Source organism: Podarcis tiliguerta, assembly GCF_965153285.1.
Source record: "Podarcis tiliguerta genome assembly, chromosome: 1".
NCBI classification, from domain to species: Eukaryota; Metazoa; Chordata; class Lepidosauria; order Squamata; family Lacertidae; genus Podarcis; species Podarcis tiliguerta.
Genome location: NC_139534.1, coordinates 88,379,587 through 88,391,655, shown reverse-complemented (window position 1 = coordinate 88,391,655; position 12,069 = coordinate 88,379,587). Strand labels below are relative to the sequence as shown.

At 43.3% G+C, this 12,069-nt stretch overlaps 1 protein-coding gene across 7 annotated transcripts in view; it reads left to right on the top strand.

The window, feature by feature from the left end:
- The window catches only part of ACTN1 (actinin alpha 1), a 92,826-nt gene that overhangs the window by 35,664 nt on the left and 45,093 nt on the right, over window positions 1–12,069 (top strand). For all 7 annotated transcript variants that reach the window (XR_014501822.1, XR_014501823.1, XM_083398362.1 and 4 more), the window contains exon 2: window positions 11,324–11,438. Coding sequence is in view for 5 of the 7 variants with exons in the window: in XM_083398362.1 (XP_083254488.1) it covers window positions 11,324–11,438 (115 nt within the window). In the remaining 2 variants the exon portion in view is untranslated. The remainder of the gene's footprint in view (window positions 1–11,323; window positions 11,439–12,069) is intronic.

Sequence of the window (12,069 nt, the reverse complement as noted above, 5' to 3'; positions counted from 1 at the left end):
GCCCCCCTCCCGTTTTGTGGTTGAACCTGCAACACTTTAAATTCTCCAAATGTACTCATCAACCCCCAAAGGTTGGGGAACCCTGCTTTACCCTTATGCATAACCATTTGAATTTTCTCCATTCCTGGAGTGTTGGATACTATTGTGACAAGCACACACTATGGACAAAAGTTTCCAGGTGACCAGTTGGCCATGCTACTGAAATTAAGAGTACTGTTAAGCAGTTGAATATCCTGTCAGCCAAGACATTATTTTCTCTTTGTATTTCTAGTCCACTTTCCACAATGTTCCCTCCCCTGTTTCATTGGTCTTGGTCTTGGTACAGCCTTTCACCTTTTCCAACTCAGCTTTCAGTAACTGGAATACAGTGGTACCTCGGGTTACATACGCTTCAGGTTACACACTTCGCTAACCCAGAAATAGTACTTCAGGTTAAGAACTTTGCTTCAGGATAAGAACAGAAATCAGGCTACGGCAGCGCGGCAGCAGCAGGAGGCCCCATTAGCTAAAGTGGTACTTCAGGTTAAGAACAGTTTCAAGTTAAGAACGGACCTCTGGAACGAATTAAGTACTTAACCCGAGGTACCACTGTAAGTGCCTCTCCTTCTCTAAACTGAAAACTGTCACCTTAAGAAGATTTATGCATGGGTGAGGGGAAGGAGGTCTGCTTAAAATGCTGTTATAATTGGTGCTGCTCACTATAAAAGACCTGGGCATTATATGTCTAGCTAACCCCTATCTTTTAAAGCTGCAGGTTAGTCTGCAGTCATTTCAAAGTTAGTCATTTCAGAATTCAGTGCAAGCAATTTCTCTTGTGTGCCTTTTTCTGGAATAAAAGCTGAATCACTGGCAACTTATTACAAATCTTCCTAACTGGACAAAACTGTTCTGCCTGTCTCTGCCATGCATTAGGTATGCCTGGTGAGCATGCTGACCCAAGAAAGGTTTTCGAAACTGAAAAGGTGTAAAAAATCAAGTTAACTGTCAAAACAGCTTTGCTTTGCAAAGAAGAGAGCTAATTACAGTTTTGGCTCGCAACAAGTCAGATGTGACTGAAGCATTACAAATATTTTGCATTGCCAAATCAGTTTTATATTGAAAAATACATGGGTTGCATGTGGAAATAAATTAGGGCATTTGTTATCTAGATTACTTTCTTTGGCAGTTTTATAAGATATTGCCCTTTACTGGTGGTAGGTTTGCTAGTTACCCTGAGGCTGTGATCAATTACTTCAGTAATTCTGCTTCCTCTTCCTCTTCCTCCAATCCATGCCCAATTCTGACATGGCCATGGGGCTCATGACAGCATAGCATTAGAGGAAGAAAAACTCAGTTTAAAATTTTACTGCTTTCTCTCATGCCCCAGCTTGAGGAATCCTCTTCAGCGGATGATCTGGAGCTCCCAGATTGAAACATAGCCTGTCTCAAGGGACTGTGAGGTAGACCGGGGGATGGCTTGCAGCTGTGTCATGAGTGGGGACTCAAATTAAAAGCCCTTAGTTCCAGACCGAGTGCTAGAGCAGCATCTTTGCTCCAGTTCCCTGACTTCTGTTTATCTAGCTTAGCTGGTCACTAGATATCCCCCCACACCCTGTGTTTGGATTTTGGACTGTTCCTGTGTTGCCTGCATTTTGGCTTTTGACCTTGCTTCTCATGCTAGTCTTAAATTTGGACTTTTTAAGATTGGGATGGCCCTGTGAGCTCCCAGCTGTTCTTCCTGTATGGCACCTGGAGCAGGACATTTGCTGATAACTCTTTCAGACTCCATATTATTTGATCAAGTTTAGTGAGATCATCCAGCTTCTCTGCTGTATCAGGTGATGTGTGTATGTGTATATACTGTACATACAGGAAGCATAAACATAGGATGCACATTTTATAAGCACATTTACTAGCAGCACTTCTGTGGAACATCCATAATATCCTGAATGAAGTGCATTTAAAACACACAAAATATGTCAACGAGTGAAAGACATTTATGTGGCGGGAGCTCACTTGGTCCCCAGAGCTCCTATGTAAACAACAGCTGTGTTGAGATCAGTCCAAAGTTGACTGTTCAGGTTTTGGCTCACAACTGAAAGAGAATTTGGAGGTGTAAACATTTAAAGGGCCGTGATACACTGCCCTTCCTCTGTCTTGAATCAGTTACACAAACAATAAACTAATAGTACTGTCATGGGGCAGGAGCAGACAACACATGGGGAGGCAAAATTCCAAGGCTCTAAGATCCTCAGAAACCTTATTCAAAGAGATCATGATTTCATCAGCTTCCTCAGGAATTTATGCCTTTCACCCCTGCCAGGTTTTCCTGATTACCAATCTTCTTTCCCCATAGAAATGAATGAAGCAAATGAATAGAAATGAATGAAGCAAAAGTATTCATTCATTTCTATGGAGCAGGGGAAAGGGGTTGCAAATGCAATCAGGAAAACCCTCACACAGGAAACACAGTTTCCATCTTACAACGTGAATAAAAGAAGATGCACCTGGTGGGGGACTTATTTTTGTTTATGGCAGCAAGATAACTTAGCCCTTCTGGGTTAGAAGCTTTTGACTGTTTCAGGTGGTTGTTTTCGATAAGGAGTGCCCTTTTGAATTGCCCAGTGAGAAGACTGTAGAATGCTTAGCTCTCATACTGATTCTATGATTCTACAGAAATACACAGTTTCTACTTTGCCCAGTGATTGCACCAGGTTCATTCTAGTTGAACTGGCTTAGGGATTATTATTTGATCATCTCGCCATGTGCCCTAAGTATTGCTATCGGAAACTCCAATCTCTGCCAAGCAGTTCGAGATTTCAGCAGTCTTGATGCTCAACCAGGGCTGGTGTTTCCTTCGGGGAAAATGTGGCATGGCAGAAGCTGTAGTGTCTTTATGAAATATGGTTTACTTCTACATATTTGCCCCCAAGTCTGGATGGAAAGAGGGATCAGAGCATCACATCTCATGAAGGGCTTCCTCCCTGTGACAGCACAGCATTGGATTCAAAAGCAGCCCAAACACCATCTCTGTGTCTCTTCCTCACAGCTTATCTGTCCCTCAGCCCGCATGGCCTCTGGCTCCACCCTTCTTCTTCCCCAAAACCCTTGCTAAAAATGCAACCCATGCCTCAAGTAAAAAGGACATTTCCCCCCCTGGGGTAACATCACACCCCCTGTAACCCTGGCAACCTCCCCCTCCCAACTCTGCTATAATCTTTCACTAACTAACACACTGCTGGGGGAGGGACTCCACCCCCCTTACTGTTTTCCTGTGTGCAAGGACACCTAGCTAGCCCTAGCTTGACTGAACAGCTGCTTTACAAATATGGTGGCCTCTTGTAAGTGACAGGAAGCTTAGGCCAAAAGGTGAAAGGAGGGGCAGACAAAATATTAAGGAGGTAAAGAGAGAGTAAAAGAGCAGATGTAAAGGTCAGTTAAAACTGGAATGTCACATTGAAAGCTGTCAGGAGACCAAACTGCCTATTTGTCTTTTTGAATAACTGGTATTTGTATGATTGCGACGTCGACATTTAGATTGCAAAAACTGTTAAAGGACTCAAGTGAATTATGACTTCAGTATTTTTTTCCCCTGCAGTGGTGAGCTCCTCAGTGTTATTACAACTGTTTGATGGTCTGCTACTTAGTGATGAATTAATGCAGCTTTTACAAAGCAACATAATGGCGGGATTTACATAATACAGGAATTTACTGTACCTTTTTTATTTCTTCAAAATGGTGTCGAGAAGTGAGTTGTAATAAAATTGTAGGAATAAGGGCAGAACAGCCAAAGCAGCTACGTTATGCTGAGGTTGTCCTGCCCTCTCTGTAATGTGCAGTACAACTTACTCCTACGTTCCTGTTATTGTTGCCCAGAGCATTTGCCCACTCCTGCTAGTGACAGCCAGTGATGTGGGGGCTGGGAAAACCCAGAGGCAGGGATGGCTTACAACAAACACTCAGTTGCCCTGAGTGAGGTGCCAAGAATGTCTTCAGCAGGTAGGAGTTGCAGGCTCTCTCATTCAGAGGTAGGATACTTTGGCCATGATGCTGACCTTAGTCAAGCCAAAGAGCTATGCTAATGGACCAATAGAGACTGAGGAAGACTGTTGAATTTATAACATCCCTTTGAGATGGTTGTTTTTTACCTTCTGATATATCTACTGAGTGGGTAATTTTGCCTTCAGCAGTATCAAGGGTGGATGGCATATGTGTTATCTTTAGTCTTGTCTTTGTTTCATTACTGGGCACTTATGAAAGTTGTGACACTATGACTTTCTTTTGCATGTGGAACACTCAAAAGTTTTGTTGCTTGACTCTGATGTCAATGGCATTTGCTTTGTGAGAGTTGGGAAGGCTTGCTTTTCAGTTGGCTGGACTGCAATATTGCCCAAGGCAGAAACGGCTAGGAATGATCTTCTGTGATGGTTCTAATTGTGAGTTGTATTGCCTTGAAGTTCATGTTTTATATTTGTGGTTCTGACTGAACTTGTTACCAGTAGTTGGAATGAAACAGAGTTGGGTGCCCATTGTACAATTGCAAAACATTTCCCTTGTTCTAAAGCCTTATGGAGATAAGTGTTTGCATCAAAGACACAATGTTCTAAGGCAGGATGCAAAGAAGTCAGATGAATGTAATGTCAGGGACACTTGACAGCAGTCTTGTTCCCATAGAGAGGGCAACTCCTTTCAGCAGCTGCGGGGTTCAGCCAACCTGACGGAACAATTTCTGTCTCCATTCAAACTGATATGCTCAAAGTTGACTTTTCTGCCTGTATGGGACTTATATTCCCACGCACCCCTCCATCAGGTTGATGGCAAGTTTGGAGGGGCATGATCTAGCTTGGGAAATGGCATAGAGTGAAAGGATTAAGCACCACTTCTTTCAGTGCTGCTGCTAAGATCAAAACTGGAAACTTTAGTGGCAACTTTATTTTAGAATTGACCTTTGCATTGTGTTTGTTTGGTTTGGTTGTGTGTTGTTTACCGCTGCTCCGTTCCATTGTTGCAAGCTGTTATACTAGGTGAGATTAGTTTTGCAAGACCATGGAGCCTGGCACCAATTCTCTGTTCCAGAATTGGTCTTCTAAGGCAAATTTCTCCTGAGAGGTTTCACATACACGGTTACTCTTGTAAAAAATGTTTGGAACCCTGCATGGGGAAAATGTGATTTGATGTGAGCAGGGGCGGGGCAGAAGCAGCCTTTTCCAAAATAAAAGAGTATCATGTTTTATTTATTTATCAGTTTGTTTGTTTATTTATTGCAAATACTCCTTCCTCCAAAAGAAGCCCAGGGCAATATTCAACAAAAGATAAAACAATAAAATACATAAATAAAGAAAATGCATGGGAAAGCCAAAAATATCTGTAAATGAACAAAATAATTCAAACACAGAATAGTCCACTGTGGTTAGGCATTAGAGAGCAAATTGTAAAGGCTAGAGTAAATGAAATCGGCTTCAACTGTCTAAATGCAAACAAGTAGGACAACAGTGGACATTGCAGTTAGGGTGGCATTGCGGAGAAGGCCCTGCTGCATGTTCCCAAATCACAAATCCTAACCTGCCCTCCAGTGGGAGCCTCTGCTGCATCTGGGTTCCTTCTACAAAGAACATGCCAGGATCCAACCCATTATTTATTATTACACTTTAGTGTCATTCCTTCAAGGACGGTGTACATGGGGCACCTGTTTGCTCCTCCTACTTTTATTCTCCTAGTGGTCCTTGGAGGTAAATCCGTGTGAGAGATGGTGGCCGGCCCCAAAGTCAACTTCATGACTGAGCTGAGTTTGGTAGCGGAATAATTATTATTGTTCCTGGAGAACCTGCACTGCTGCTCGCAAGAATCTCAGGAAACACAGGTGCTAGTATTCCGCTTATCACCTCTTCTTGTCCCTGTTCGTGTTTGTGAAGGAAGTGAGTTTGGCATCTTTCAGCAAACTTTCCTTCTTCAAAAGATTTCCCCTCCCACACAAGCACAACACCCCTTCCCATAGGAAGTGTGGCAGCACTTACTGGTTTCCTGCTGCTGACTGGCTTCTGCTAGGTGTAATTTAGTGTTGTACAGGGGAAAACAATCTAATGGGTGGTATTGTTGTCAAGAGGGATGTTATGGTCGGGTTCTGTAATTCCATGTGCAGCCGGACTTTGAAATGTCTCAGCCAAGCAAAATCTACGGTTAGAGGCAGTGTTGGACATGTTCGGCACGTACAAGGGAGGCACCAAACCGAATCAAGCTGCTTTGGTTTTCAGTGAAGAAAACGTGGGTTTCTGCTTCAGTTTGTAAAGTAAGGCCTTGTTTCATAGTCTGCATGCCAGTATTGTTTGAGGTGCACAGAAGAGTCCGTGGTTTGCAGAACTTAGCAGAAGAACCTCTCACATACAGCCGCCAACTCCTTTGGGCAGTGAGGGAAATGGAGAGCAAGTTGCCAGAGTGTAGGAGGGAGGAGAGAAGGGGCAGCACCTGCTGCTGCTGCTGAGTGAGCTGCATTGTGAGCACTGGCTGAGGAACGGGGGCGGATGGGGGGAGTATACTGCCCCCAGCACCATCGGGGAAGGGGTACCATCACAGCTGCCCCCCAACACGCACCACGCACCATGCCCCTGGGACACATGCCAGCCACACCCCCACCTGCTCTCCACCCCCGGTGCTGGAGCATGCAGCTTCGGCCCTGATTGTGAGTCCACAGATATAGAAGCAAGTGCACACTCACATGGAAAGGGCAATGGCTCCTGCCCTTTCCGACACATGGCAACATGAACTAAATGAGGAGACAAAGCTACTGTTCAAAATCAAGTAGAATTGTCAGCATGTACTATTGGATTGCTGTGATATATTTGACATTATTGACTGAAGTCAATTGAATGTTAAACGGTGTCGATCGACCACTTTATCTTAGAAACCATAAATTCTAATGCAGTTGGCCTTCAATCAACCATTTGGCTGCTTGCTTGCTTGCTTATTTATTTATTTATTACATTACATTTATTACATCTATAGACCCACTTTTCCTCCAAAGAGCTCAGAGTGGCGCACATGGTTCCCCGGTCTCCATTTTATCCTTACAACAACCCTGTGAGGTGGATCACTCGAGTCTATGGTGGCCCAGGATTATTCAGTAAGATTCATGGGTGGGTTGGAATTACTGGACTTTGTGGATGACACAAAGTAAACTAAGATGGTAAAAATGGATGGTTTCTGCCAGGAGCTCCAAAAGGAACTCTCCAAACCAGGTGAATGGGCAACAAAATGCCAAAGGTAGTTCAAGGTAAGTAAAGTGCTGCTCATAGGGGGGCAAAAAACCCAAATCCCACCTTTACTGTATAAATTGACTGGCAGTTACTGATCAGGAAAATTATATTGGAGTCATGGTTGATAGCTTAGTGAAAAATCTGGTTTAGGCTAAAACAGCTAGGAGTTACTAGGAAAGGAATAAAAAAATAAAATCGCCAGTATTGTAATCCTCTATATACAAATCTATTGTGGAGTCAAATTTGAGATACTGTGCAAATTTGGGTCACCATCTCTCCAGAAGAAAAAGTGTAGGAAAGGGCAATAGAAATTATTGGGGGTGAGGGGAGCACTTTCCCTATAAAGAAAGGCTACAACAATTGGGGCTTTCTGGTTTAGGGGGGGGGGGGGGGAGACGAATAAGGGGAGACATTACTGAGATTGTTCACTTTCTTCATTCTATGTATAATTTTAGCAAATATACCCCTCTTTCTCTCAAAGTACTAGAACCATGGGTCATCTGATGAAACTGAGTGGCAGCAGTGGTAAGGTGGAAGGCACTTCTTCATACAATGCACAAATAATGTATGGTTTGGCTTCCTGGGTCATGCAAACCAGGGCATAGGGGATCGTACTACAAAAATGAGGAGCAATAATACGCACTGGTGACTTATTGAACATGCACAGTTTTGCCTTGGGCCCAGGACATTACCTGCACTGTCAGTTTTTCTTCAGTGACCACTATTGGCCTCTCTTCTGTAAAGGAAATGGACAGTACAAAGGCTATCCCAACACTCACATTGCTCAGGGAACGAAGAGCACAATAGCACGTTCCTGTTTGCAACCTGCACTTCAGTTTTTTATGGGAGCTTTTCCTATTTTTGACCACACTGTGGCTAAACCATCATCCTTGCATTGTGTGGTTAGACTGCAGAATGTAGCTGTAACTTCATAAAAACATCTTGCTATCAGCATGTATATTGCCATTCTTCTCTTAGCCTTTGAGAAGAAAGTTTGTCTCTTCTTTATTTTGTTTTTAAGGAGTAGCTTGAAGAACAGCGATCCATAAAACATGTTGAGATTATTGTACTGCATTTCTTAGGTAGGAGTATTGTATCTCATTCCATATTTTCCTTAAACATTTTTGGTTTAAGATTATTAAAATACTAATTCTGCACCTGGGTGGTTGCCCACAATTTCGTCTTTTTTCTTGATTGGGATGCAGCCCTCTTTTCTTTCTTCTTACCTTGTATCAGCAGGTGAAGCAAATGTGTTTTCCTTTTTTCTAAGGGAAAATCCTAGGTTTCAGTTACATGGTCCTGTTTCAGATCTCATATCACGCGCTCAAATTAATGCTAGTCAGAGGCACAAAACTCTAATTTTAGTCCATTCATCATTCTCCTAATTAAGAGAGCCAGCTAATGAGTTGCCAGCTCAAATGCTTTACTTTAATTTCATGGTGCTTTCCTCTCCTTAAAGCTACATAGGCTGGGACAGGCTTACGCCTGCTTCCTATGGAGCAAAAATACGTCTCTTACTGTTTCCCCAACCATTCTCTGTATGGAACCTTTACTTGATGATTAGCTTCAGATCAATGGCTTTTCTCCACTGCAGCAAAACTGTCTTATTTCTAGCTACTGCCTGGCATAATTCCTCTCCACCCACTTGGTTAGAAATCACTGGCTCTGCCATTGAAACAACAGTTTTGCTTGCTCACAGGATGGTAAATTGTAGCCAGCGGCTTGCACCGCTGTGAATAAGAGATAAGGTGGATGGAGCACACAATAATTCCTAGCCTTGCGTGTTATGTGTGTGCGACACTGTCCTTCAGTAGCCATCTCAGAGCTTAATATACAGAAGAGTCAATGTGATTGTTGAACAATAGTACAGTTGAACCTGATAGGTGATGTCTTTGTGGCTCAGAAGAAAATGAAATACATCTTGTTGCTTTGTAACTTTTATAGAGATCTCCAGAGCTGATTGCCCCAATAATAGCCATTTTGGATCCCAGGAAATGGCTTGCGTATTACACTTCTCATTTCTTCTCTGTTACAAACAGAAACCGTAGCTAAAATTATGTTGAGTGCAAGGAGGACACTGGCTGAAATCTTTTCCCAAGCCAATGTAACCAGGGTCCCTACCTGTCAATAGAGCCATTTGATATTGTATCTCATTTTTGTATGTTAACAGATGTCTGAGTCCTACTGCGAAGTCTGTTGACTGGTTCAATAAATTGATTGAGCCGTATAACTGAAGCTATCCGTTAAGGGTGTCCTTTTGTTTTCAGGCAGCTTTTAAGTTCTTGCGAGGTTTCACTATTGATTTGGTTGGGGCTGTATTTCTGTATTGCTTTCCACTTTGTTCTTTTATTGTGAGTGGCATTGTTCTTCTTGGAATTCTGAATTTTTGCTTTTTGATTGTGAGGCATCCTATTGGCACCCACCTGATTTCTTTATTAAAATCAAGGTTGTTATTTTTTAAGGGAATGGATTGCCCAACATTGCACCTGTAAGAAAAAGAAAACTGTTCCCAAATTCACATGTGTGAGAGAGACATTCTCAAATGCATGCCCTCTGTTACTTTGAAACCATGACTGCTAAATGGTGCTGACTTCATTAGAAAGTCTGGCCATCTGTGAAGAGGGTGGGTTGTGCATCCTAACACAGTGGCCCACACAGCTGTCTGGAGAACAGCATTGCCCCGAGGTTTGCCCTCACGGATAAAGAGGGACAACTGGGAATAGGTAAATTCCTTCTCTTGCAAATAAGCCAGCCAAAATGGCTGAGACAACACTTAAAGCCAACCTGCCTGTCCTCTTCAAAGGACAAGAAGTTTGCCACGATTCTAGCTTCTGCTTTTTTGGAAAGCAGCAGCTATTCCCCTGACCTTCCCTCCTATATGTCCGCTTTCTAAGTTTTCCATCCATCCCAGCACCAGCTGTCTGTTCCATAGCAGAACATGCATAGATCCTTGCATGCATTCATGCACATGCACTCTGTGGTTTGGGGAACTAATCCAACTCTGGCATTAGAAAGGGGAATGGAGTAATATTACCCTAACCCCGCACCCCACACACATCCTAAAACCACACAGGAATGCCCCATACAAACTAAGCAGTTGTTATGCTGTAACGAAGTTAAGGTGATTGGGTAAGTGGGGCAGTAGTTCTTGCCCCCAGTCCAGTGTGAATCAATAATATCTGTTGCTAAAGAGCATTCAGCCCAAACGTGACTTGCTTGGTAAGGGGAGAGGTTCCACTGCGTCAGGATCCTATTCCCCCTTCTAGGTGATCCACGCAGTCCAAGACGGCTTGCCCTATACTCCGAGAACAACTGCTGTAGAATACAATGGATAGCATGCAAGAGTTGGAGAGAGGACCTACCTGTTTCCTAGCTTTGATAAAGAGACAAGCTTGCAAACCTCTGGCCTGGTACTCTCTTCGGCAGCACATATACTAAAATTGGAACGATATAGAGAAGATTAGCATGGCCCCTGCGCAAACCTCTGGCCTGGAAGGGAGCTTCTGAACCCTTGAAAGCAAAACACCATGGAGAAGATTTGTCATTTCTACAGAAGCAGTATGGTGGCAAAAGCTACACTTGTTAGCCTTCATCCTGCCATTCAGCCACTTAAGATATTGGGCTGTTTTCTTGCAATCTTGTTGTTGGCATCCGTCTGTCTCAGGAGACAATGAAGGAAGTGCGCCTTTAAGGGTGAAGTCAAACCGCTGGAGGGTTACAGCGTCTGCTGTGGCTTGGAAATCATAGCCTTGTTCGGGGAAAATGAGTGTGCTTTCTGTTTTTGATCAGAAGCCTATTGGAAAACAGTAAATGAAGGAACCCTGTTGGGAGGGTATCCTTGCATTCAGATCTGTAGAGTACGTTCAGGCTGCATTGGCCAAATTGCCTTGAATTTTTTTTCTTGCAAGCACTCATTCTCACTCATGGCCTTTTTATCTCCAGGATGTTTCTGCCCTGCAGAACTTTGATATAATTATTCCCTGACATTCACCAAGTAAATCACAGCACTGGTGCCATTGAAATATGGGTTTCTTTTCAGCAGCCCGGTATGTTCTCTTTGGAGATTAATTATTCCCTTTTCTTTTCTCTTCCAGACGTTTACAGCCTGGTGTAACTCTCACCTCCGCAAGGCTGGCACGCAGATTGAGAACATAGAAGAAGATTTCAGGGATGGCCTTAAACTTATGTTACTCCTGGAAGTCATATCAGGTAAGACAGCCATTGTGCAAAGGTTAAATGCTTTGGGGGGAAACTCCAGTCTAGTGAGTCTGCTAAAGTACAGGGGCTAATAGTTCAAGCTTGCACAAAGGTAAGGAAGAAAAAGCAAGTGTGGCCATCTTGTGTACTAGCATCATGGACTTAGGACATGGTTTGAAATTTCAGCTGGAAGGAGGAAAATAACCTCAAAGATACAAAAGATGGGGATCCAGTGACATGCAGTGCCTTTAATTAGCACAGTAACTTTCATTTTCCCACATTGTACAACTGTAGCATTTCCCATAAGGAACCCGTTCTCAAACTTCATTATATAGTCCTATAGGGCTTCCCAGGTGTGTTTGTTTCTGTCCTTGTTTATATCCTTGGGGAAATGCAGAATGTTCCTCCTTCCCATGCCTGATACAAATGGGTCAGGGTTCGAAAGGCTGCAGAATGCTGAAGCGAGGTACTGAGAAGGGAATCCATGAGCCGTGGCTTCTTTTGATGCTTGCCAGAAACCAACTGAGTCGAGTCCCTCACATTATTTATTTTTGTCTTGTTTATCTTGTTAGTGAAATGCTCACTCATGCATAGGGAAGGCGGTGAAAGCTGAGAGGAAGCAGTGCAGAGAGCATGATAGGAG